Raw genomic sequence first — 27516 nt, 5'->3', positions numbered from 1 at the left:
GCAACGCTGTACCCAAACAAAATTGACATCCTCCCCCCCCCCCCCAGAAATAGAGCTTTCTTTTGGAGGTATTTGATCACCTGTGCGATTTTTAATTTTTGAAATAAAAAGAGCGACAATTTTGAAAAAATATATATTTTTTACATTCTGATATAGAACATTCCCAAAAAAAAAATTTAAAAATCAAAATTTTTTAACATTTTAGGCAATTTGTTTTCTGCTACATATTTTTAGTAAAAAAAATAAAAATCGCAATAAGCGTATTTTGATTGGTTTGCGCAAAAGGTATTGCGTTTACTAACTACGGGAAAGATTTATGACATTTTTATTGTTTTATTTAACTAGTAATGGCGGCGATCTGCGATTTTTTTTGCGGGACTGCGACATTGCAGCGGACAGATCGGACCCTTCACTGACATTTTTGACACTTTTGGGGTTACCAGTGACATTACTACAGTAATCAGTGCTATAAATATGCACTGTTACTGTAAAAATGACACTGGCAGGGAAGGGGTTAACTTTATTGGTGATGCAGGGGTTAAGTGTGTCCCTAGGGGGGTGCTTCTAACTGTAAAGGGGTGTGGCTTGTGATGTAACCACAGAGACATACGATCCTACATAGCGGGATCGTATGATCTCTGCAGTTAGATCAGGGAGAATGACAGACGGTTGTGTTTACATCAGCCGCCTGCCTTTCTCCCTCTCCACCGGGAGATCTTGAGTGGCCGGCGGACATTGGAGCCGCCGGTCACACGCAAGGACTTGTTAGGGAACGAGCGGGGGCGGGAGCGCGCACGCTCACCCTCTAGAGGCTCGTAGTACTACGTCACTTTGCCTGTACGGGGCTGACCGCCGCAGTAAATGTACTGTGAGCGGTCGGCAAGTGCTTAAATGCCACCAAAAAGTAAAAGAGAAGTCTGATTTCGAAGGATTTTGTTACCCAAAACGAAAAAGTAAAAATCCTTCTAAATCAGACTTCTCTTTTACTTTTTTGGAGGCATTTAAGCACTTGCCGACCGCTCACGTTTAGGGTACTGCGGCAAAGTGGCTCGATTCCGTCCACCAAAGTGGTCTATATGATGGAGCTCAGCCATGGAATATATCTGAGGTGTATATCAGGGTGTGCTTCTTCCTCACATGAGAACTGTGATGCCCAGCAAAATTCATATAGAAGACATTTCCAGTACATAAGGCACTAATACACCTCGAGGGTTGTGTGGGACCTCAGATGTACAGGACTTCAGGGAGTCACAATTACCTCACTCAGACCAGGAACTTCTCCCCCGTGCGAGATCTCCGATGTCTGTATAGCACTACCGCCGTAAGGAACGTCGGATTTTTGGGTTCCCCTCACGTACACAGCCAGGCAATCGCAATTTTCCAGCATTCACTCAGTAGTCAAAAACCAGTCCAGGGTGCTTTTGTGTGTTTTGTTTTTGGTTTATTAAGGGGTGAACTTGGATAGGGATGGGAAGGTATGGGATGCCCAAAACTGTAACTTGAATGCAATGTGAAGACTTGAAACTGTCTCTGGTTAACAGAAAATGACTAGGCTGTCGCCCCATAGGATAACCGGAATGTAGATGCTCTAGCTTTGTAGAAAATGCCAGGGCACCTGGCTGCTCCTTAGATTCCCCAAGCAAGAGGTGTAGGGTAGCTGTACTGGCTCTAAGCAGTCGGCAAGCTGGGTATTGCACCTGACTGCTTCTCCTCTATAGGCTCTGGGGTGTAGTGGTTGAAGCTATTCACTCGGTCCCTTTGGTGGATCCTGTAGCAAAGGGATCTCCAAACTATGGCCCTCCAGCTGTTGTGGAACTACACGTCCCATGAGGGTTTGTAAAACTCTGACATTCAAAGACATGCCTAAGCATGAAGCGAATTGTAGTTCCTGAACAACTGGGAGGGCCATAGTTTGGAGAACCCTGCATGATGTAACTGCTGAACAGGCCTTCTGCTGGACGGGACCCAATAGCTCTCAGGATGGCTTCAGCTAAGCCTTCAGCTTCATCTCTCTCTCTTTCTGGTTCCTTCCTTCTGCCAGAGGCAAAGCCCCCCCCCCCCCCCCCCCCAGCAAAGGGGTCCCTTCTAGGCAACTAAACCCTGGACTCTGCAGATCACATGGCCAGGCTCCAGAATATTTATGGCCTATCTATCAACCTTCTGGGCCCTTCCCACCCAGGGATTGGAGGAGACTACACGAATATTCAGGCCTTATCTCTGCTCCTCTGCCCTCTAAGTTCTAGAATCCTCCAGCAGTTGAAGAAGCCAGGGGGAGGTAACAGAGACTCAGCTCTTGGAGCTCTGCCAACTCTAAACAAATTAACCCTGGTTCCTCTGCCTACAGAGGAGCCCAGCTAATTTTTCCTACACTGTACACATACAGTGCTACAGATCTAGAGTTTGGACTTCTGTGAAAAACATTTCCACACTAAGGACAGGAATACGGCTTCTCTCTTGTGTGAGATCTCTGATGTTCGTAAAAAATGGACATATCTGAAAAAAAATGTCCTCACTAAGGACAGGAATACGGCTTCTCACCTGTGTGCAATCTCTGATGTGTAAAAGCTTATGATGTCCAGCAAAATTCATATACCCGACATTTCCCGCACTCAAGGCACTAATGCACCACAAGGGTGGTGTGGAATCCCTGATTTTCCCGATGACAGGACTTCAGTACCGAACAATTCCCTCACTCAGGACCGTGGCTTCTTCACCATGTGAGATCTCTGATGTCTGTAAAGATGGGACTTCTGTGTAAAACATTTCCCGCACTCAGGACAAGAAAATGGCTTCTCACCCGTATGAGATCTCTGATGTATGACAAGTTCTGATTTTCGTACAAAGCATTTCCCGCAATCAGGGCAGGAATACGGCTTCTCCCCCGTGTGCAATCTCCGATGTCTGTAAAGATTGGAGTTCTGTAAAAAACATTTCCCGCACTCAGGACAGAAATATGGCTTTTCCCCCGTGTGAGATCTCTGATGTTTATTAAGAACGGACTTTAGTGAAAAACATTTCCCGCACACAGGACAGCAATATGGCCTCTCCCCCGTGTGAGATCTCTGATGTGTGTAGAGATTACATTTCTCTGAAAAATGTTTTCCACAATCAGGACAGGAATACGGCTTCTCCCCCGTGTGAGACCTCCAATGTTTTACAAGTTCTGATTTTTTGACAAAACATTTTCCGCACTCAGAACAGGAAAACACATTCGCACCTGTGTGAGTTCTTTTATGCATGTTAAGATGAGATTTAGAATGGAAACACTTCCCGCACTCAGTACAGGAAAACTTCTTATCTGTTGGAAGAATGGCACCGTCCCTCACAGTGTGAGGTTCCTCAGGATAAGAGGAATACGATGGTCCGGCACTGTCCCTCACTGTCTGAGGTTCCTCAGGATAAGAGGAGTACGATGGTCCAGCACTGTCCCTCACAGTCTGAGGTTCCTCAGGATAAGAGGAATACGATGGTCCGGCACTGTCCCATACAGTCTGAGGTTCCTCAGGATAAGAGGAATACGATGGTCCGGCACTGTCCCTTACAGTCTGAAGTTCCTCAGGATAAGAGAAATACGATGGTCCGGCACAGTCCCTCACAGTCTGAGGTTCCTCAGGATAAGAGGAATACGATGGCCTGGCACCATCCCTCACAGTCTGAGGTTCCTCAGGATAAGAGGAATACGATGATCCGGCACTGTCCCTCACAGTCTGAGGTTCCTCAGGATAAGAGAAATACGATGGTCCGGCACTGTCCCTCACAGTCTGAGGTTCCTCAGGATAAGAGGAATACAATGGTTCATCTACACTGTGTGGTGCCGGATGGACATTTGAGGTAGCCGGGTTTTCTCCTGGACTATACTGTGTGATGTCCTCATCTTCTACTTTACAGTCTGGAGACAAAGTGAGACAATGCTTATAAATAGCAGTGAGTAGAGGGCAGAGGGTAAAAGTCAGGACTATGTAATGTACAACATATTGTATAAGATACAACATTTAGGACTGTGTATTGTGTACTGTATATGTGTATTCCCTGTCTGAGTTCTTGCTAGACCCAGGGCACTGGGCAGGTTGAGCAAATTGTGAAGCTGAAAACCAACATTTTTCTGCCAGCTGAACCTTAAAATCTACATAAATTCAGTCTAGATACATACATTGTGTCTGCAGCACAGAGAAAGAAGATTATGTGAGAGAAAAACGATCTGCAGGACAGGGAATGTAGTTCAGTAAAGTGACTGCTACCAGCTTATTACTGGTTGATAGCCCTACTGGACCAATCAGTGAGCAGTATGGGTGGAGGAATGTATTTAGTGTTAATGACCCACCTGTGCTGATCTCTGTAGGAGTGTCCTCCTCTATAAATGTCCCCGTTATTCCATCCTCCTCCATAGACTGCTGATCATCCCTCACATACGTCTCTTCTTCTTCTGCTTTAACCTCAAATTCTATATCGATTGGATCTCCACTCTAAACAAAGAAAATGAGAGAGAATATCATCTGGAAGATATAAGCTTTATTATTGTGATATTATATATATACACACATCCTCTAAAAAAGTCCATGTTCTAGATGCTCCAATCCACCAACCTTGTAACAGTGAGGGATGGTGTGACCTTCCTGTGTGGAATCCCGGGAATACAGAGGACGGGGACATCTCTCTGGTGGGTTCCTGTAGCTGGATGACTCCTCCATGGTGTCCTGATACAGATCTTTGCGTTCCTTTTGAAACTCTGACTCCTCCATCACCCCATTCTCATCATCCTCCTCTTTTATCTCTTCTTTAACCTCAACTTTAGAATCTCTCAGGTTTTCATTCTGAATATATAATAAAAATGACATCAATGGTAACAATGCAGATAATGTACAGATCCTAATGATACTATCAGTGATTGTTCCTCATCTACCTGAGGGATGGTGTGACCTTCCTGTGTGGAATCCCGGGAATACAGAGGACGGGGACATCTCTCTGGTGGGTTCCCATTACTGGATCCATCTGTAGGAAACACACACAATGACTGAATACATTGTTTCTATGTGTTTATCAGATGATGGGGGATCTAGGTGGAGCTTCTGTACTGCTCTCTCCTTTCCAATAAAGTCTCCTCTTACCCGGTGATGTGAGGGGCGGCTGATTCTCCATCATGACGTCCTTGTAGAGATCCTTGTGTCCTTCTAAATACTCCCACTCCTCCATGGAGAAATAGACAGTGACATCCTGACACCTTATAGGAACCTGACACACACAATGATACAGTCACCATCCAGACACATCCCTTGTCTGTTACTGGATAATGTCCCAGAATTCCCAGCACCGCTCACCTCTCCTGTCAGCAGCTCCATCATCTTCTTGGTGACTTCTAGAACCTTCTGCATGTTGTGTCTCTCAGGTTTTAGGGAGTCACATGGAGGCACTGTGATGGTCATATGATCACCTGACTTCAGAAGAGGAAATCTCTGTATTGGAGAACCAATAGGAATATCGTGTTAGAATCCCAGAATCCTCCTCACCTCTCCGGTCAGGTCTGTGTTTTATTAATGGAGATAAGAGTGATATCATGTGACCTCCCAGAATCCTCCTCACCTCACCTCTCCGGTCAGGTCTGTGTTTTATTAATAGAGATAAGAGTGATTTCATGTGACCTCCCAGAATCCTCCTCACCTCTCCGGTCACCAGGTAGATGATCTCCAGGGTGAGGTTTAGTATCCTCTCAGTCATGTGACTCCGGTCCTCCTCCATCCTCATTCGTGCCGTGATTTCATCTATACAGATCTCCTTGTAGACGGATAACTTTGGGATATGAAAGTAATAATTATTTGGATGGTATTGGTCACACAATAATAGGATGTGGATGTGAGGGGGGGGGGGGTAATAGGAGGGTTGATGTACATTTAGAAACTACTGCCCCCATGGGAACATTTTTAGGCCAGCCATACGTAGAGCGTTTTTCTTTCCCCCTACAGGTTGAAGGAAAGAAAATCGCTCCTGCAGAGCTATTGTGTTCTCCCAACAGAGATGGGGGCGGAGAAATCTGGGACAACTCAGTGATTATTGCTAGAAGCTATGACAGCTGCATGCAATAATCGATTGTTAAATCCGGCAGGCTGGTTGTACCCAAGGTAATTGATCGATCAACTTGTGTACATTCAGCCTGCCCATAAATGGTTTGAATCTTGACCAGTTCCTGCTGAACCCAGCCGAGATTTGAACCATCTATGACAGGGTTTAGTTTGGAGTGTTTATTGTTTGATTCGTTTTCATGAACCTGGAACCCTCTTGGCCTGCGGATCAGACATTCCCTTTTCTCTGTTGGGTTTGTTTGTTTTCTGAACTGGTTTGATGGGTTTTAGATCTGCAAACAAGGAATGATAAATACGATCCTTCCTGTGAGGTCAATGAAGCATCATCTTGATGTCCAGGAAGGGGAACTTGCTGACTTTTGGCCGGAGTTGCGGGCTAATCGGGATAATAGAGAGAACTCTGGCTGCAAGGCTCCAATCTCTGGCAGAAGTGATGTCACTCTCTGCATTAAGAGAAGGAATTGGATAGTAGGAGGATGCGGTTGGGGGGGGGGGTCTGTCTTCTTACCTCCAATGGCAGCCCAGTGGGGGTAGGAGGACAGCAGGTGGTTTGTTTTCTATTGTTTGCCAAAAATGTTGTTGTATCCAGGACATTGTACAGAGTGGTGGTGGGTTCCTGGGGCTCTGAATTTCAGCACCAGGCACTGCCAGAGCTTGTGTCATGGGAATGTGCTGGACTGCCCCACAAGAACCCCAACACAGACCTATGACCACCCCGAGTGCTACACAAACAGACCTCCTGTAAGTACGAGTGCCCACCAAGGGGTGAAGGATTGCCCTTCTTTATTCCACTTGGGATCTTGAAAATTTTTATTTGACCAGTGAGATGGTAAGAAGGTGAAGGTTGCCTCAATTTCCTGGCAGGAGTTCTGTAAAGTAAATGCAGGTGGGAGGACCATCATAGACCAAGTGTCCCCTCCCTACCTTATAGTCTCCTTGAGCCGTATCATCTCCTCTTCCCTCAGAGCTCTGCTGCCCACCAACCTTATCAATAGCCCAGAGCCATTTAACTCCACTACCCCCTTAGGGACCCCAAATTCCTTCAGCCTCAGTACCTCCTCAGCTCTTCTAGGTTCCTCAGAACCCTCAGTATTTTCCTCCCTCTGACACCAACAATGGAACATATTCTTCATGGCAGGCTGGGGAATGTCTTCTTCCTCCAGCAATGTAAGGGGTTCTATGCTCCATACTCCTGATCCCGGCACTCCATCATTGTGTTAGCTGCATATTGTAATGATTGCCCATTGGCTGCCTGTGTAGTGTAAAAATTGCCCTTTGTAGACCGTGTATGGTCAGGATGGTCATTGTCTTGTCTACTTATTGTCAGTGTTGTTTGTTTCGAGGAACATATTACTAGAATTTATCTCCAAAATGAAGAGAATGTTCTGGTCCCGTAAGTAGGGGAAAGTTCTGACCCTGAGGGAGTTAATCTACGTTTCCACACTATATGTGTGTATCATCATCTGCTGGAGATAAAAGAGGTCACAGTGACTATGGAGGAAGAGGACGGACATGACGGGGGGGGGGGGGGGGTTACTGGGTGTAAATATAAAATAAGATCTTATTACCTCATCTGCTGCCACATCCAGCAATGTCTTCTCTCTACTTCCTCCCGACTCACCTTTCACCTGGAACTTCCTATTTATACCTGACATCACTTCCTGTCTGTACCTGACATCACTTCCTGTCTGTACCTGACATCACTTCCTGTCCTGTCTACCATAGAGATGTCCTGAGTGGAGAGAAATGCCTCATAGAGTGAACACGGCCTTGTGCTGCGTGTATGTATTATTTATTTTATTTATTTCAGGTACTTATATAGCGCTTTACGCAGCGCTTTTACATATACATTGTACATTTCACATTAGTCCCTTCCCTCAAAGAGCTTACAATCTAAGGTCCCTAACTCACATACATACATACAGTAGGGCCAATTTTTTTATATGTAGCATTGGATTGCTTTGTATACGGTGGCCTGATCTTATGACCGCTGGGCTGTAGGTGTTTTTAAGAGCGTTAGACCTGTTTAGTTTTGGGGGGGTCTCATGTTCGGGTAAGTGCATACAGTTTGTGTTTGCAGAACAGAGCATGGGAGTCACTAAGGATTCTTGGCCTTTCACAAGGACTTCTTTATTTCATTGTCATAATTGCAGTGGACAGTTTTGCATGTTTTCTGGTGCAATTTTAATAAGAAAATCACTGCTCCTGGCTGAATATAAATTTTGTTTGCGATAGTAAATGCTTTCCAGGGCAGTGTGCAGACCCCCCCCCCCCCCTCCCTCCGCCTCATTTTATGATACTGCATTGTGTAATAGCGCAGAAAATGGGCATTTTCTTTCTTTTTTTTTTTCAAGTCAAACTTTTTATTTAGATGTTCATTTCTTGGACTTGAAATATTCTTCAATGACATCTTTGGCCTGGGATTCCTTGCCATAGTCCTTGACTACAACCAACCACTTTGCGAGTCTTTCCTTCCCTGTCGATTTTACAAAGGCCGACCCATTCACCAAGCTTTTTGCTGTCATTAACCTTAATCAGATTGATCTGATGCTCAGCACAAAGTGCCTTAACCAGCTTTATGTACATTGGTTCATCACAGTTGGAAGCCAGTACACAAAGATGGGCTTGGCATTTGTCAAGAGCCTTGGCAGCTTAACTAATCCAACGAGCCAGGACATCATGTTTAAGTGCGGTCTTGAGCACTTCTTGGAGAGCGGTGTTAATATCCATTACACCTCCAGCAGAAATGCCTTCCTCGGCCATCCTCGATGTCTAATGGATGTTTGGCATTACTCCGCCAACCTGCTCCACAGAATGAAGGAAAGAGCAATGGGCATTTTCAATTTGATTGACTAGGCTCAATGGGGTTCAGGTTTGGCATCCAATCTTTGAATTTCACTAAACCCTGCTAAAAAAAAGAAAACACAAAAACTGTGAATTTGACTCATTTCTATTAGAGAGTCAGTGTCCACAGGCATCCTGACAACCAGTAGTTGTAGTGTCAGTGTAGTTTGTCGGCATAATGTAGTGTCAGTATAGTGTGTCATTATAATGTAGTGTCAGTGTAGTTTGTCAGTAAAGTGCAGTGTTAGTATAGTGTAGTGTGAGTGTAGTTTGTCAGTATAGTGCAGTGTCAGTGTACTGTGTCAGTATAGTGTAGTGTCAGTGTAGTTTGTCAGTATAGTGCAGTGTCAGTGTATTGTGTCAGTATAGTGTAGTGTCAGTGTAGTGTCAGTGTAGTTTGTCAGTATAGTGTAGTGTCAGTGTAGTGTGTCAGTATCATGTAGTGTCAGTGTAGTTTGCCAGTATAGTGTAGTGTCAGTATAGTGTAGTGTGTCAGTATAGTGTAGTGTAGTGTGTCAATATAGTGTAGTGTAAGTATAGTGTAGTGTGTCAGTATAGTGTAGTATCAGTGTAGTGTGTCAGTATAGTGTAGTGTCAGTGTAGTGTGTCAGTGTAGTGTAGTATTGTGTAGTGTAAGTGTAGTGTCAGTATAGTGTAGTGTCAGTGTAGTGTGTCAATATAGTGTAGTGTCAATGTAGTGTAGTGTCAGTATAGTGTAATGGGTCAGTATAGTGTAGTGTCAGTGTCATGTTTCAGTATATTGTAGTGTCAGTGTAGTGTAGTATAGTGTAGTGTCAGTGTAGTGTGTCAGTATAGTGTAGTGTCAATGTAGTGTAGTGTCAGTGTAGTGTGTCAGTATAGTGTAGTGTCAATGTAGTGTAGTGTCAGTGTAGTGTGTCAGTATAGTGTAGGGTCAGTATAATGTAGTGCGTCAGTATAGTGTAATGTCAGTGTCTTGTTTCAGTATATTGTAGTCTCAGTGTAGTGTAGTGTCAGTGTAGTGTGTCAGTATAGTGTAGTGTAGTATAGTGTAGTGTCAATGTAGTGCGTCAGTATAGTGTAGTGTCAGTGTCGTGTTTCAGTATAGTGTAGTGCGTCAGTATAGTGTAATGTCAGTGTCTTGTTTCAGTTTATTGTAGTCTCAGTGTAGTGTCAGTGTAGTGTGTCAGTATAGTGTAGTGTAGTATAGTGTAGTGTCAATGTAGTGTAGTGTCAGTGTAGTGCGTCAGTATAGTGTAGTGTCAGTGTCGTGTTTCAGTATAGTGTAGTGTCAGTATAATGTAATGTCAGTGTAGTGTGTCAGTATAGTGTGTCAGTATAATGTAGTGTCAGTATAGTGTGTCATTGTAGTGTACTGTAGTATATTGTAGTGTCAGTGTAGTGTGTAGTGTAGTATAGTGTAGTGTTAGTGTAGTGTGTTAATGTAGTTCAGTGTTTAACACAGTATACATTACATTTAGTGCTGTATACCTTTTTTTTTATTGCTGCAGGGTTTTTTTTTTGTTCCCCTGCCTACCCCCTTTTTTTAGTTTGTCAGCCGCAGTCTTTCTGATTTTTGTTCAGTAATATATTTTTTGTTAGTTTTTACATGTCTGTCAGCGGCAGTCCCTAATTTAAAGTGCACCAAACACCACTTTCCATTGATTAAAGTGCATCCAATCACATATTTCTTACATAGTTACATAGTTACATAGTAGGTGAGGTTGAATAAAGACAATAGTCCATCCAGTTCAACCTGTGTAGGTGTGTGTGACTGTAATCATCTCACATACCCCTGAATCTCCTGATCCTTGAGATGTAAGTCTAAGAGTCTTTTGAAAGTCACCATACTTCCCGCAGAAACCACCTCTTGTGGTAGACAATTCCACAATCTTGTAGCCCTAACAGTAAAGAACCCCCCACGTTGCCAGAGGTTAAAACGCTTCTCCTCTAATCGCATTGTATGTCCTCGAGTCCTCATGCAATTCCTTCGAATGAACAGCTTTTTTTCTAAGCTGAGATCCCCATTAAGATATTTATAAATTGCTATCATGTCCCCTCTCAGACGTCTCTTCTCCAGGGAAAATAAATCGAGCGATTGCAGCCGCTCTTCATAGGTAAGGTCCTCCAATCCCCTAATTAGTTTAGTTGCCCTTCTCTGGACTCTCTCCAGCTCCAACACATCCCTCCTGAGGACTGGCGACCAGAACTGGACGGAATACTCCAGATGCGGTCGGACCAGAGTTTTATAAAGTGGAAGGATTATAGTCTTATCTCTGGAATACATCCCTTTCTTTATGCATGCTAATATTCTGTTGGCTTTGGAAGCTGCCGCTTGGCATTGCATGCTGTTGCCTAATCTATCATCAACCAAGACTCCCAGATCTTTCTCCATTTTTGAGTCCCCCAAGGGTTCCCCTCCTAACATGTATTGTGTTTTTATGTTTTTGGTCCCCAAGTGCAAAACCTTACACTTCTCCACATTAAACCTCATTTGCCATGTCGTTGCCCACTCCGTTATTTTGTCCAGGTCATTCTGTAGGATATCTGCTTCATGCTGTGCAGTTATTGCCCTGGCCAATTTTGTGTCATCTGCAAAAATTGATAATGAACTACTGATCCCGTCCTCAATGCTGTTTATGAATAAATTGAACAAGGTTGGTCCCAGGACTGAGCCCTGGGGCACCCCGCTTACTACCTCAGCCCAGTCTGAGTATGCGCTGTTTATTACCACCCTTTGGACACGCCCTTTTAGCCAGTTCCGTATCCAAGAGCAAACCCTGCTGTCGATACCTGCAGACCTTATTTTATAAATTAAGCGCTTGTGGGAAACTGTTCATCTGTATTACATTTCGGTAATAAGCCCCCCCCCCCCCCATCATGTCTGGGAGGCCAACAAGGAGAGGCAGACGTTCCCATGGCAATGTGAGGGGACCAGCAGCGTCTGTGTCCACAGGCAAAGGTGGGTGTGGTCAGCCCTCAGGCAGGGCATCGTTTCCTCTTTTTAGTGATGTTGCCTGTGCCATCCAGCCACAGCATGCATAGGAGGTGGTGGACTGGCTTACTGAACCATCCTCATCCTCCTCATCTTATGTCACCCAAGCAGAGACAGCTGCCAGAGTGGCTTATTCTGCCTCCCTGTCCACAGCTACTCCTGCCATAGCCCCAGCATCAGGGATGGAGGAGTCAGCTGAGTTATTTGAACACAGCGTCAGCCACTTGCTTCTTGATGATTCACAGCCATTACCTGGTTCAGATGTTGGTTCTGAGGTTGAGGAAGGGAGTAACATGAGCCTAAAGAGAGGGGAGAACACTGATAAACAACAAATTAGTAGTCATTTTCCCCTAGCTGCAGCGCATTGCCAAGTTGTCTCCAGTGATGATGAGGATGAAGGGGATGATGATGACCATGAGGTCACTGATGCGACTTGGGTGCCGAATAGAGCGGAAGAGGAAAGTGAGGGTGAGGTACAACCCCAACGAGGCAAGATGTCCTCCATAGACAGCCATCATGGAAGAGAAAAGAGCAGCCATCCTATTCCATCAGATTGTGGGGATGTTATCTCACGGCCCACTTCCCACAGCTCAGCTGTTTGGGCCTTTTTAGCACATGTGCAGCCAATCGCACTGCCATTTGCAATCTCTGCCGCAAGCAGATCAATCGTGGCAAAAACACCAGCTATTTTGGTACCACATGCTTTACAAGGCATTTAACCTCTCACCACCACCCTCCCGTTGGCAAGAACACCTGAAAGCCACATACAAGGGACACAATTCTACTCCTCACCTCTCAGGTCTACCCCCGCTATATCTCATGACCTCTCAGCAGCCTCCACTGACATGGATGGTGATATAGCGAAGAGTGTCACAGGTCCTTGCAGCACATCTGCCAGCAGAACACCACCAGCTGTAGAGTATAGCAGGCAAATTTCTCTGCCCCAGCTGCTGCATCAGAAAAAAAATACAGTTGGTGCCACCCACATGCCCAGCGTCTAAATTCCAACTTGTCCAAGTTGCTGGCTTTACAACTCCTGCCTTTCCATCTGGTGGATTCAGCCCTCTTCCATGAATTTTCAGAATGTGCTGTACCACAATGGCAGCTTCCCAGTCGCTATTTCTGTGCACGTAAGGCCATTCTAGCTCTGTACCATCACATGGAAGGCAATGTTGTGGCATCGTTGGGAAAGGTAGTCAAGGTCCATGTTACTGCAGACACGTGGTCCAGCAAGCATGGTCAGGGACAATCTATTTAGTTCACAGCACACTGGGTAACTCTGCTTGCAATTAGGAAGAATGCGGGACAGGACTCAGTGCTGGAATTTGTTTTGCCAGCACATCTCCATACAGCTGGTGATGCTGATGTTGCTTATTGTTTTTGGCATCTTGACTCTCTGTAAGACTGTCTAGGCTGCCTAGCTTTGTGGGCGTTGATTTTATGTGGAAGAAAACTTTTGGTGTAGGTTTTATGGGCACAATTAACACCCAAGGACTCATTTTTCTGCACCTGCTTGACCGGGGCATTCAATTTCAATTTTGTACAGCAAGGCCAACTCTTGCTTTTATCAAAAGTACCTCTATAGTAGGGATCAACCGATATCGGTTTTTCGTTGCCGATACCAATATATTGGCCATTGCATATCGGTATCGGCCGATATTGGCCGATATTTTGAACATTTAAAGTTTTGCAAAATAAACACAATTTTCGACACAAATCTGTTACTGAACATGTTACCCTGTAGTGGGTGGCTGGCACCCTTTGGGGGGGTGGCTCGCTGGCACCCTGTGGTGGGTGGCTGGCTGGCTGACTGGCACCCTGTGGTGGGTGGCTGGCACCTTGTGGTGGGTGGCTGGCTGGTACCCTTTGGTGGCTGGTTGGCTGGCACCCTTTGGTGGGTGGCTGGCTGGCACCCTGTGGTGGGTGGCTTGCTGGCTGGCACCCTTTGGTGGGTGGCTGGCTGGTACAGGCCCAGGGCCTGTGGCTGGCTAGCTGGTACAGGCCGGGCCTGTGGTTGGCTGGCTGGTACAGGCCTGTGGGTGGCTGGCTGGCACTGGGCAGCTATGGGTGGGTGTATGTAATGTGGTGGCTGTGTTAAACACACTTGTGCACAGTGTACACTCACTGTCCCCAGACTCCGCCCAGACGAGGCTGAGGGAGGCAGCCTAAAGCTGTCCCAGTGCGCGAAGGTGCATGGCGCAACATACGCAATGACGTCACGACAATATCAGCAATATCGGTAACCTCCAGGGCCAATTCCGATATATCGGGGAAAGTGCATATGGGCCCTCAATATATCGGCCTTGCTGATAATTGGTCGATCCCTACTTTAAAGGGTTACAGTGTGAAGGCACCATCGACACCCAACGACCACTTTTTCTGCACCTCTTACTTCTATCCAAAGTCTGTAGAATAGACACCAGAATTTATTCAAAAAATCTCAAAACTGCTTTCCAGTGCACTACATTGTGTCCTCATCATACAGTACAGGCTGGCGCCCCAAGCTGTTGTTTACTAAAAAAAAAAAAAAGAACGCTTACAGGGAAAATCACTTTAGATTTCTATTTTTTTTTCTTTATAATGGTCAGACCCCCCCAGGCACAAAATTTAGAGGTATTTTTAATTTTTTTTTACTTTAAGTTTTATTAATTTTCCACAATTATACAAAAACGTTTAGAAAAAAACAAAAGAGAAACAACATAGATTAAATACCATATCCCCTCTAATTTCTAACCCCCATTTCTCCTAAAGTTAATACAAACTTACAAAAAGTCCTACCACAGTTTCTTCTACTCCCATATAACTTCATTTGTCCTCATGATACTAACTTCTCTAATTCCCCCAAATTTGTGTATAATCCCCAGTGGTTTTAAAATGTTTCCATTTTTCCCACTCTTTTAAATAACATGTTCTTCATCTCTACTGCACATAAGTTCCATATCGTATATATATATATTCCACTTTCCCACACCGCTCCCTCGCGGTGGGGGGCTTCTGTTTCCAGCCATCTTTTTGGTATCGTCCCTTTCGCGGCATTTAACAGATTTGGAACTGTAGAATTTCCATAGGATTTGGATGAAAGCTTCCTTTTTATTGAGTTGAACTATAAGTGCCTTTCGAGATGGTGCATCACACCAACCAGGGTCCATCGTTGTCTCCCTGAGAGATCCAGTTGCTGTTGGAGGGGGTGCCAGGTTGAGGGATCAATGTTTCATGTGTGGTGGGGATGTCCCAAGATCCGTGTATTCTAGTTAAGACTACAATATCTTATTAACCAGATTTCGGGGTGGCGGATGATCCTTGGGATTGTCTATTCCATAAAAGGTATTTTTAATTTTTATTGTTTCAGTTTAAGAATTATAAAATGTTTGCATTGGTACATGTCCCCCTAGGCAGTAAACGGGTCCCCCATGCACTTTTTATGGCCAATAACTTGCATATAAGCCTTCAAAATGGGGACTTTTCATTTTTATAGTTCGGGTCCCATAGACTTTAATTGGGTTCATGGTTCGGATCCAAACTTTTCGGATGTTCTGGCGTGAACCCAACCGCTGAACCGGTTACTTACTAACCAGCATGACCAACAAACCAAATTGTCCTTTCTAACAGTTCATGTTACATTAGGGGGTTTGTATGTTTGTAAGCTGCAGCGCCACTTCACAGCACTCCAGTGTACTGTAGTCCTAACTCTATAAATATTGAGAATCTCCCAATTTGGAGCACATTTATATCAATAAAGTATAGATTGAGGGCATGTATGCCTGGAGGTAGCATTACGGGTGGGGAAGTGTATTTAGTGTTAATGACCCACCTGTGCTGATCTCTGTAGGAGTGTCCTCCTCTATAAATGTCCCCGTTATTCCATCCTCCTCCATAGACTGCTGATCATCCCTCACATATGTCTCTTCTTCTGCTTTAACCTCAGCTTTTATATCTATCAGATCTTCACCCTAAACCAAGAGAAGGATCAACAATAACATCTGTTAAATATAAGCTTAAATATTGTGGCATCAAATAAAAAAAACACACACATCATCTCTAAAAGTCCATGTTCTAGAATCCTTGTTTCACCAACCTTGTAATGGTGAGTGATGGTGTGATCTTCCTGTGTGGAATAGAGAGGACGGGGATATTTCTCTGTGAGGTTCCTGATATTAGGTGGCTCCATCATATCCTTGTGTCATTCTGAAAACTCCTCCATCACTCCATACTCCTCATCCTCCTCTTTATACTCTTCTTTAACAACAATATTATCATCCCCGAGGTTTCTACTCTAAAAAAATATATATAATAAAACATTCATTCTAACAAACATGCTTGTATATAAATCATAACTACCAATAATTGTCAATCATCTACCTGATGATGGTGGGGGATGGTGTGACCTTCCTGTGTAAAATTCCGGGAATACAGAGGACGGGGACATCTCTCTGGTTGGTTTCTGTTACTAGATGGCTCCATCATGATGTCCTTGTGGAGATCCTTGTATCCTTCAGAAAGCTCTTTCATCACACCATACTCCTCATCCTCCTCTTTATACTCTTCTTTAACGTAAATATTATAATCCCAGAGGTTTCCACTCTAAATATATAATAAAACATTCATTGTAACAAACATGCATATGTATAAATCATAGCTACCAATAATTGTTTCTCATCTACCTGATGATGGTGAGGAATGATGTGATCTTCCTGTGTGGAATCCCAGAATACAGAGGACGGGGACATCTCTCTGGTGGGTTTCTGTAGCTGGATTGCTCCACCATGGTCTCCTGGTACAAATCTTTGTGTCCTTTTGAAAACTCTGACTCCTCCATCACCCCATCCTCATCATCCTCCTCTTTTATCTCTTCTTTAATATTGACCAATGTGGAAACCCAGGAATACAGAGGACGGGGACATCTCTATGTTGGGTTCCTGGTATTAGGTGGCTCCATCAATATCCGTGTGTCCTTCTGAAAACTCCTCCATCACTCCATACTCCTCATCCTCCTTTTTTATCTCTTCTTTAATATTGACCTGTGTGGAATCCCGGAAATACAGAGGACGGGGACATCTCTCTGGTGGGTTCCTAGTATTAGGTGACTTCATCAACTCCTTGTGTCCTTCTGAAAACTCCTCCATCACTCCATACTCCTCATCCTCCTCTTTTATCTCGTCTTTAATATTGACCTATGTGGAATCCCAGAAATACAGAGGACGGGAACATCTCTCTGGTGGGTTCCTGGTATTAGTTGGCTCCATCATATCCTCGTGTCCTTCTGAAAACTTCTCCATCACCCCATACATATAGATATAGGGTTTAAGGGTTCCCGTCTTTTTCACTTATTTGTTATGAATAATATTTTGCTATTATTTACCTATATGTGGTGCAATTACTGCTGTTTCCATTCTTTTGGCCACTGGCTATTTATATATATATATATATAAATATTTGCAATTAACATTCCCTCCATCCAGCCCAGATGTGTTCGAGTGTGTGATGCTACCTGCAGGGCACAAGAAGAAGGAGACCCGCGAAACAGTGGCTCCTTCATGGCTAAGTGCTATATTTGGATGAATAGAGATGTTGCAAACCTTGCACAGCGACGTGGCAAGGTTTTCAACAAGTATCAAGCAAATTTCTTCTAAGCAGCGCCAAAAAAAGGCAAATTATGACCAAATTCGCTTTGAGTTTTGCTGAAAAATCAAAATAATGCCAGAATCCCTTCGCTCATACCGAACATTAATATATAAGGATCCTCCCTGGTGGGAGTGGAAATGACCCCATCTATAAGGATATACAGCAAGGGTCTTCAAACTTCGGTCCTCCAGTTGTTCAGCAACTACAATACCCATCATGCCTAGCCATGTCAGAGTTTTCCAATGCCTCATGGGATGTGTAGTTCCACAACAGCTGGAGGGCCGTAGTTTGAGGATCCCTGATATACAGTACATACACACACACAGCACAAGGCCGTGTTCACACTACGAGACGGTTCTCAGAGCTGCAGTTCCTCTGAGCTCCACAAGATGGCGATCTCACTTCTACCCAGACAGGAAGTCTCTATGAAACACAGGAAGTGATGTCAGGGACAGGAAGTAATGTCAGGTATAAATAGGAAGTTCCGGGTGAAAGGTGAGTTGGGAGGAAGTAAAGCGGAGACGTTGCTTGAAGTGGCAGCAGAGGAGGTAATAAGATCTTATTTTCTATTTATACCCAGTAAACCACCCCCCCCCCCCCCCGGTATGTTTCGTCCTCTTCCTCCATAGTCACTGTGACGTCTTTTATCCAGCAGATGATGATACACACATATATAGTGTGGAAATGTAGATTATCCCCCTCAGGGGCAGAACATTCCTCCACTTATGGGGGCCGGAACATTCTCTTCATTTTGGAGATGTGTCACCTTTCCCACCAATCAGCTTTTCACCTCTTCAGTCTATACCAGTGTTTCTCAACCTTTTTTCAGTCAAGGCAACCTTTAAAATTCAGGACGATCTCAAGGCAACCCTATTCTAAAATTTAAAAACCAAACTAATAGTTTTTTTTTTTTTTTTATATATAATGCAGCTACATCAACAAGTGTCAAAACCCCAAATCCCAGTTGATGTGTTCTTCCAAGTCAAACACACCTTTGCACGCTGGTACTGACTAGTATTCCAGTGTTTCTCTTCTTCCTCAGTTTCTCTCCCTCACTCAGCTAATGTGACCCAGGGGCTGACAAAGAGGAGCAGAGGAGGAGCAAACAATGTCCTCCCTATCAACTGCTGATGTCATTGGTTGTTAGGGTGCCGGCAGCTAGAAGGTTTTAGTGGTGCTCCAGGAAAACCTGTGGCTTTGTGTAACTAAGTCAGGCTTGATCCACCTGCTAGTTTGTATGCAGTTTTTGGGCATTATGCCAAGGCAACCCCAAAGAAACCCAAAGTGGAAAAAGGCTGGTCTATACTAATGGACTATACCACTTTTATTAGTGGTGGGGGATGGGAGATTATTTAGGGAGGATTGGAATATGTATGTCTTTATTTTCTAAGATTCAAATAGGAAGAGAGAGGAAAAAATTTAATTTGTAGTAAATGTCCTGAAAACTGATTTTTTTCAATAATGCTCCCAGTCTCAGATATTCATCCTAAAATGTGATCAGTAAAGTCTCCGGAGTACACGGAGATCACAGGAATATGATGTGACCTAGCAAAGCCCAAAGACAACATTTGTCTTTCAGTTTAGGAGAGGTGGGATGCACCCGGGAGAAATTATTCTGTGTGTACAGAAACCTCACAGCTCCTCCTCCTCCTCAATGTCCCTCCAAAGAAAGTCAGAGAATCATATGACAGCACACTGACCTCACAGCTTCCCCTCCTTATATTTCTCCAATCAGAGTCAGAAAATCCTATGACATCACACTGACCTCAAATCACCTCCCAATGTCCCTCCAACCTGAGTCAGAGGATTCTATGACATCACACTGACCTCACAGCTCCTCCTCCCAATGTCCCTCCAATCAGAGTCAGAGCACCCTATGACATCACACTGACCCCACAGATCCTCCTCCCAATGTCTCTCCTTCTGACTATTTTCTTTTTTTTTTTTCTATGGTTTTAAAATGTGGGCTGACCCTTTACTTACTTACAAGCAAAGTAGAAGTGTTGGTCCTGTGCTGTGTGTAAAGACACCAGATTTCCTTATGACAAGCTTTTGCCTACGTAGTGGAAGTCCTGTGTGGGTAAATTATACCTCAGCCCGAAGTGCGGTTTTAGTAAAATTGAGACCTGACCAGTGAGGTGAGGAGGATTCTGGGAACGTCATTTATTTTACTATTTGTGTTCTTATCTAGAGTTTTCCTCCTGTGAAGTCTGGAGATCATATGACCATCACATTGCCTCCACCTCCCTCCCTGATAGAATAGAGAAATAAAAAGAAGATTCTAGAAGTCACAAAGAAGATGATGGAGCTGCTGACAGGAGAGGTGAGCGGTGCTGGGAATTCTGGGACATTATCCAGTAACAGACAAGGGATGTGTCTGGATGGTGACTGTATCATTGTGTGTGTCAGGTTCCTATAAGGTGTCAGGATGTCACTGTCTATTTCTCCATGGAGGAGTGGGAGTATTTAGAAGGACACAAGGATCTCTACAAGGACGTCATGATGGAGAATCAGCCGCCCCTCACATCACCGGGTAAGAGGAGACTTTATTGTAAAGGAGAGAGCAGTACGGAGGATCCACCTAGATCCCCCATCATCTGATAAACACATAGAAACAATGTATTCAGTCAGTGTGTGTGTTTCCTACAGATGGATCCAGTAATGGGAACCCACCAGAGAGATGTCCCCATCCTCTGTATTCCCGGGATTCCACACAGGAAGGTCACACCATCCCCCACCATCATCAGGTAGATGAGGAACAATTATTGGTAGTTATAATTTCTACACAAGCATGTTTGTACTATGAATGCTTTATTGTATCTTTCAGAGTAGAAACCTTGTGGATTATAATATTGTTCCTAAAGAAGAGTATAAAGAGGAGGATGAGGAGTATGGAGTGATGGAGTTTTTAGAAGGACACAAAGATATGATGGAGCCACCTAATACCAGGAACCCACCAGAGAGATGTCCCCGTCCTCTGTATTCCCGGGATTCCACACAGGAAGGTCACACCATCCCTCAATGTTACAAGGTTAGTGAAACAGAGAATCATGGACTTGTGGAGATGATGTGTGATGTTCTTTTTATGTGATGTCACACTATTAAAGCTTACATTTTACAGATGTCATTGTTGATCCTTCTGTTCGGTTTAGGGTGAAGATCTGATAGATATAAAAGTTGAGGTTAAAGAAGAAGAAGAAGAGACGTATGTGAGGGATGATCAGCAGTCTATGGAGGAGGATGGAATAACGGGAACATTTATAAAGGAGGACACTCCTACAGAGATCAGCACAGGTGGGTCATTAAAGCTCTGGCCTCGGGGGTCAATTTTAGCTAAAAATACCCCCGGGACAGTCAGGGCTAGTACATTCCATAATGGATGGCCTCTGAACTGTCCTAGGTCGCACTTACCTGTAAGAAGAAATACTTACCTTGAAAAGTTCTTCTCCAGCGCTGCCATCTCAGGTGTGGGCAGCTGAAGCCGCAGCATCCCTCTTCGTGTCCTCTTCCGTGACGTCGGAGTCCCACAATGCACTTCACCGGCCCCGCTCGTCACTTCCGGTGCATGCGCGGCATCCCTGCACAGCTTCTGGGCATGCCCAGAAGCTGTTTAGCAGGGAATTCCGTGCCTGCAGCGGAAGTGACGAGCAGGGCCAGTGCAGGCGTATTGACTCCTGGGAGCGATGACGTTCAGCTCCCAGGAGTCATCGCAAACCGGAAGAGGCGGCACGGGCCGCGGCCGCAGAGGGAGGAAGTGGAAGGAAGGTGAGTATATTTTCTTCTATAATAAGGTAAGTGACCAAAAAAAAATCGGCAATATCCATTTCCATTTCCGGAGTATCCGCTTGCAGGTTGCACTCTGTAAGCGGATGGCCCAAAATCTATTTTTTCGATTTTTAGGCCTGAACTCCGCTTTAACACTAAATACATTCCTCCACACATACTGCTCACTGATTGGTGATTACACTGTATACTCTATATTGTACATGACATACTCCTGACCCCTGCACTGTATACTCTTTGTTGTACCTTACATACTCCTGACCCCTGCACTATATACTATATGTTGTACATTACATACTCCTGACCCCTACACTATATACTCTATGTTGTACATTATATAGTCCTGACTTCTGCTCTCTCCCCTCTACCCACTGCTATATATACACATAATATGGATTCTCTTTTGTTACTCCCATTTCCTACCAGCTGGACATTTTATATCTGATGATTTGATTGGAGGACAGACTTTTACATGGTGACTAAATCATTGACTAAATTAGGAAGTGCGGGACTTCTTGTGTTGGGAAGATGGCAATGAGTGATAGAGGGGGAGGGGACACTCATCCTATAATCCCCTCATCACTGTCACTCCTATAAAAGACAGTTCTCGTTGTTTCCTCACTCTCTGACTAAGGTCCATGAATAAAGAAATGAACTGGTAGGAGATCAGAGGACCCATTTACTAGTTATCTTGAGGGGGGAATTGTAAGATCCTCAGAGACAAAGCTGCCTGATGTGGGCGGAGTCCTGGTTTAGGGGAACCAATCTGCTGATGTCTAGTAATAATCTTTGTATTTCTATTTTAGTAGATGGACGGGAGATGAGGAAAACCTCAGAGGATTGTCTCACTTTGTCTCCAGACTGTAAAGTAGAAGATGAGGACATCACACAGTATAGTCCAGGAGAAAACCCGGCTACCTCAAATGTCCATCCGGCACCACACAGTGTAGATGGACCATCGTATTCCTCTTATCCTGAGGAACCTCAGACTGTGAGGGACAGTGCCGGACTATCGTATTCCTCTTATCCTGAGGAACCTCAGACTGTGAGGGACGGTGCCGGACCATCGTATTCCTCGTATACTGAGGAACCTCAGACTGTGAGGGACAGTGCCGGACCATCGTATTCCTCTTATTCTGAGGAACCTCAGACTGTGAGTAATTGTGCTGTCCTTCCAACAGATAAGAGGCTTTCCTGTACTGAGTGCGGGAAATGTTTCCATTTTAAATCTGCTCTTAATGAGCATAAAAGATCTCACACAGGTGAGAAGCCATATTCCTGTCCTAAATGTGGTAAGTGTTTTTCAAGAAAGTGTAATCTTTACACACATCAGAGATTTCACACGGGTGAGAAGCTACATTCATGTTCTGAGTGCAGGAAATGTTTTGTACAAAAATCAGACCTTGTCACACATCAGAGATCTCACACCGGGGAGAAGCCATATTCTTGTCCTGAGTGCAGGAAATGTTTTTCACAGAAGTCTAGTCTTTCCCAACATCAGAAATTGCACACGGGGGAGAAGCCGTATTCCTGTCCTGAATGCGGGAAATGTTTTTCATTTAAATCTTATCTTAACAAACATCAGAGATTGCACACTTTGCCACTTTCCTGTTCTGAGTACGGGAATTGTCAGTCACAGAAGTCCTCTGTTTACAGTCATCTGAGATTGGACATGGAGGAGAATGAACTTTCCTGGTCTGATTGAGGGAAATCTTCCTCACTGAAGCCCCATCTTTCCAGACATCAGAGATCTCACATGGGGGAGAAGCCGTATTCCTGTCCTGAGTGAGGGAATTGTTCCTCACTGATGTCCTGTCTTCCTGTACATCAGGGGTCCCACACAACCCTGGAGGTGTATTAGTGCCTTGAGTGCGGGAAATGTCTTCTATATGAATGTTGGTGGACATGTGGGGAAGAAGCACACCCTGATATACACCTCAGATATACTCCATGGCTGATCTTCATCATGTAAGAAACACTTCATAAGGAGATCAGAGATAACCAAAGACATGGATGAAGTGTTGTCCCGTGTTGGCCATTGATAGCAGGAGAAAAATAAAAATGGAGACATTGGATGAGTACATTTTGAAGAAGAGGGAGTTATTGCCATTGTAGGAAATCATTATTTTAAGTAAAATGTGGCCAGAATTTGTATTGGTTGGGTATATGCTTGTCACATTTGTCCAACAGTTTTTTTTTTTGTTTTTTTATGAATAGATTCCCTAGTTTCCTTCACCAGACATGGTTTCACAAATATCTGAGATCATACCCATGTACCTAATGAGCAGTGCCAGGACAAGGTCATTCAAGGTCATTCAGCACCCGGGGTAAAAATGGCAAATTGCATGCTCCCCCCAAAAGGGGGAGGGGCTAATAATGGCATAGAGAGCACAATGAATGTAATGTTTGTGGCATGGGCAAAATAGCACTGACAGTTGTGGTACATTGCAACAAACCGAAGAGTTTGCATTGCACGCAGTTGTAGTGTGACCCCGTTCCATTACATGTTTTCCATGGCTGTGAAGCAAAGCATCAGGCCATGGCAGGTGTACAGAACATCTGCATCTCTTTGTTCAGGTGGGGGTCAGAGGAGAAGGAGGGGGGGGGTCTGTGGGTGATCTGAGGAGGAGAAAGGAGGTCTGGTGGGGTCTGAGGAGGAGAGAGGAGGTCTGGTGGGGTCTGAGGAGGAGAGAGGAGGTCTGATGGGGCCTGAGGAGGAGAGAGGAGGTCTGGGGGGGGGGGGGCTGAAGAGGAGAGGGAATCTTTAGGGGGGGGGTCTGACGTGGAGAGGGTAGCTCTGGGGCTGAATTGTCCTGTTTCCTCCCCGTACTCACAGATCATCTGGGATTTAGAGGCATCTTCTTGCCTTCTCCAGTCACGTGATATATCACACAACAAGGGGAGAAAAGAAGAAGGTCAGTCACTTCTGAGAAACGCAGTGCTGAGACTGAGCTGAGTTCTTAGTCTCAGTGCTGAGTTCTCAGTCTCAGAACTGGCTCTCTATCGCCCCCCTGTAGGTTGGAGGGAGGAGAAAGCCTAATCCTCTCTCCAGCTGCAGCTATCAGCCGCTGCTCCTTCTGGCAAGAGGTGTCACTCCTGTCAGTGAGGAGAAGGATGAGCTGCCACAGCACCAACATGCCCCTCCATCAGCATGGTGCCCGCTCAGCCCTGTCCTTGTCCTGGCCCTGCTTATGAGCAGGGCCACTGATAAGGCAGTACAGCCAGCTCTCCTGTACTGGGTCCAGGGCCCCATCAGTTCAAAAGAGAGGCCTGGGCACCTTTTGAGCAGGAGATTCAGCTGTACTGTCTTATTGCAGACCGATCCTCTACTGCCTCCCCCTGCAGCACTGCCAGATTCTCCTCTTTTTTCCCCCTCCAGCTGCACTGCAGGGGGATTGGCTCTAGCACATGCACCCCTTCCATCTGCTGTTTGGGCCCCACTGAGTGCCCCCTTCCCCCACAGCACTGCCAGCTCCCCTCCTCTCCTCACTCATTGGCAGCTGCTGTGGACACACAGGGGGGTGTTTCAAGATGGTGAGCAGGGGAAGGGGCCAGGAATAATGTCATTTTCTGGCCTCCTCCTTTCCTGAATGAACACAGTAAGCGATTGCTATCAATCCCTCCTGTGTCCATTCATCACTTTACTATGCTTCTGTTTGTAAATGAGCAGGAAGCCTCGAGTGCTTCCTATCCATTCATATGTGAGGCTACTGAGAAAGGGAATGATAAATCTATGTCCTCAGTCACTTTTGACCAGGGGAATGGGGCCCTGTCAGTTCTGCTGTATGGGGCCCTGTGATTTCTAACAGCAGCCCCCCTGCTTATGAGTACAGTAGACATCGAAGAACATAAGGTAATTAAACCAACTATTGATTTAAAATAAAAAATACTGCATGTGGCCATTAGATGGCAGCTAAATGAATAGACCCCCTAGCGATGGTATTACCAGGCTGCAGCTAGGAGAGCTCTAATGTTTAGAATATACTAAATAAGAGTTTCAAAATGGCCATATTCTAATAGATAAACCCCCCAAAAAAAGTGTATGAAGTCGAAGTAAGGGAATTATCCCCAACCAGACCCCTATGTATAGGCAAACCACAAGACCAAGAGTGAGCCATTATGTTAAAATAATGCAATATTTGCAAGGGATTTTGAACCGCCCATTGAGGATGTAATCATTCAGTCTTCTTAAATCCAAGACAGGCCTCAAGGTCTCTGAGGATTTTGGCACCTGGAAGATTGGGGAGTAGAAACCTCTCCCTCTCTCTTGCCCCGGATCATGTTTGATGGCCCCTTCTGGACACGAGTTTATACAGGTCTGCAAGGACTGTCTCTTCTCTGGACACTCCGGCCACTGAGCTCTCACAAAGAAATTCGGAGGGTGGTGTATGAATTGTATGGAGTAGCCATTTTTTATAGTGCCCAGGACCCAGCAGTCCGTAACCAATAGGAGGTCAGCCTCCCTCCCATAGGACAAGCCTGGACGAGCGCACCCTCAAAAAGGCTTTCCACTTGTCTTGTCTGCCCGCGCTGCCTTCGATTTGATGCCCCGGAGATCGGAACTTTGAGTCCCTTTCCAATAACGTGGAGTCCCTTTCCATCCCAGAAGCGTCTGTAGGTTGTCTGACTAGGCTGTCCAAGTTGTGTCTTTCGGCCAGGTTGAGGCAGAAGTGCCGATTTACCCCCCGTAAGTCTGTTCATTGCATCATCCAAGGTCTTTCCAAACATTAGGTTGCCGTTGTATGGTAGGCTGCCTAAGGCCTGTTTGGAAGTTCCATCCGCCGACCAATGACAGAGCCACAGGGCCCTCTTCACTGTAACTGCACTGGCCATGGATTTGACTAACTGCTTTACTAGATCAACTGATGCCTTTGCAAAGAAATCCAGTTCAGCTCCTTCAAAGCTGTGACAATTTTTGAGGGTTCTACCCGAGTTTAACGCAGTCTTATCGTTGGCAAGCCATGTCTTCAAGGCCTTTGACAAGGCTGTCAGTGCAATAGCTGATCGAAGGGCCAACCCAGCCACGTAATAAATTTCTCTTAACATCTGCATCCATAGGATCCCTAAAGGTAACTGAGTTCTCCAGTGGTAAGGACACATGCCGGGCCAAACACTGAAAAAGCTGCATCCACACCCGATGGGGTCTCCCATATACTAGCGTCTGAAGTGGGCACGGGGTACAGTTTTGAGAGTCTGGTTTGCAAATTCTTTATCCGAGTTCTCCTACTCCTCCTCGATTAATTCTTTAACCCCCAGAAAGACTGGGAAGGTAGGTCCCTTCTTTAACTGGTTAGGAAACAACCTGCGGATCTTTTTTGGAGGCTCGCAATCCAGGGCTTCCTTGATGGCTTCCACAAAGGGGCCTACCAGATCATAGTCAAAGGCCACGGGCCCAGCATCCTCTGGATCCGAGGATACCTCTGACACGCTCACTTCAGTTGAGGCGCAAGATTTTTTGGGCTGTGTAGACTTATGGGGGGAGTGTCTCATTAGAACTGCCATGTCCTGGAGGCTCTCCTGTACTGCCTCACAGATATAGTCTTTAAATCTCCTTGCATCCTTCTTCTCTGCTGCCACCTCTCCATGGCAACTCTTGCAGATGAGTTTCCCAGGCAAGGCTGGAAGTTTGCAGTCCCAACATAGGCCCTGTGCAGAATGTTGTATTAGCGTCTGGGCAGAGGTAGACACCTGGACACCTAGTTCCCACGGGGCAGGAGAGAGCGAGAGCCTCCATGCAGATGGATGAGATGACCGCGGTGACACAGAACATTGGTGGGAGTTGTGCTTTAATGAGTGTCTATGCTTTGGGCTTCAGCTCCTGCAAAACAGCTGAGCAAACAGTGAGCACTCTTTTCACCATCGTCCTACGCCACCCCCTCGTACCTTTCTTTGGATCTTCGTGCCTCTGACCTCTGTGGTGTGCTCATCTGAAAACAAGAATCATCGCATGAGAGAGGGACCACAGAGAAAGTACTCTCTTCCCACTCAGTTTTCTCCCCCTTTTTTTTGTGTTAGGCAGCTTACAGTTAGGGAAGGCAGCAGGGTGCGAAGGGCGGCTTGCTAAGTCCACAGGCAGGTCACTAACCGGTCAAGACTGTAACCAACCCTCCAAAGAAAATAAGGAAGAGAGAGAACACGGCACACTGCTAAGGAGATACAACATGGGAGAAAACAGGGTGTGTAGCTACAGCGCCCCTGAGAAGCACCGCAGAGGCCAGT

At 45.3% G+C, this 27516-nt stretch overlaps 3 protein-coding genes and 1 pseudogene across 4 annotated transcripts in view; 2 read left to right on the top strand and 2 right to left on the bottom strand.

Moving 5' to 3' along the window:
- The window catches only part of LOC309564027 (uncharacterized protein), a gene marked incomplete at both ends in the record, with an annotated part of 35611 nt that extends 29872 nt beyond the window's left edge, over positions 1–5739 (bottom strand). Inside the window, 5 exons of the mRNA XM_082268651.1 lie at positions 2997–3275; positions 4910–4989; positions 5106–5229; positions 5316–5450; positions 5656–5739. Of these exons, the coding sequence (XP_082124777.1) occupies positions 2997–3275; positions 4910–4989; positions 5106–5229; positions 5316–5450; positions 5656–5739 (702 nt within the window). The remainder of the gene's footprint in view (positions 1–2996; positions 3276–4909; positions 4990–5105; positions 5230–5315; positions 5451–5655) is intronic.
- The window catches only part of LOC309564458 (uncharacterized protein), a 1566033-nt gene that overhangs the window by 594927 nt on the left and 943590 nt on the right, over positions 1–27516 (top strand). The window lies entirely within an intron of this gene.
- LOC309562922 (small ribosomal subunit protein eS12-like) lies at positions 8404–8910 on the bottom strand (annotated as a pseudogene). Its single transcript has one exon. The product of its transcript is annotated as a small ribosomal subunit protein eS12-like (transcript).
- LOC309564026 (uncharacterized protein) lies at positions 20291–26414 on the top strand (the record flags this gene model as incomplete). Its single annotated transcript, XM_082268650.1, has 3 exons — positions 20291–20545; positions 20667–20808; positions 26356–26414. The coding sequence occupies exons 1-3, from the start codon at positions 20321–20323 to the stop codon at positions 26412–26414; spliced, it is 426 nt and encodes a 141-aa protein (XP_082124776.1). The 5' UTR covers positions 20291–20320.

Source organism: Pelophylax lessonae (genome assembly GCF_965119305.1).
Source record: "Pelophylax lessonae genome assembly, chromosome: 9".
In the NCBI taxonomy this organism is placed as follows: Eukaryota; Metazoa; Chordata; class Amphibia; order Anura; family Ranidae; genus Pelophylax; species Pelophylax lessonae.
Note: the sequence above shows the minus strand (reverse complement) of the source record. Positions and strands in the feature narration are given on the sequence as shown.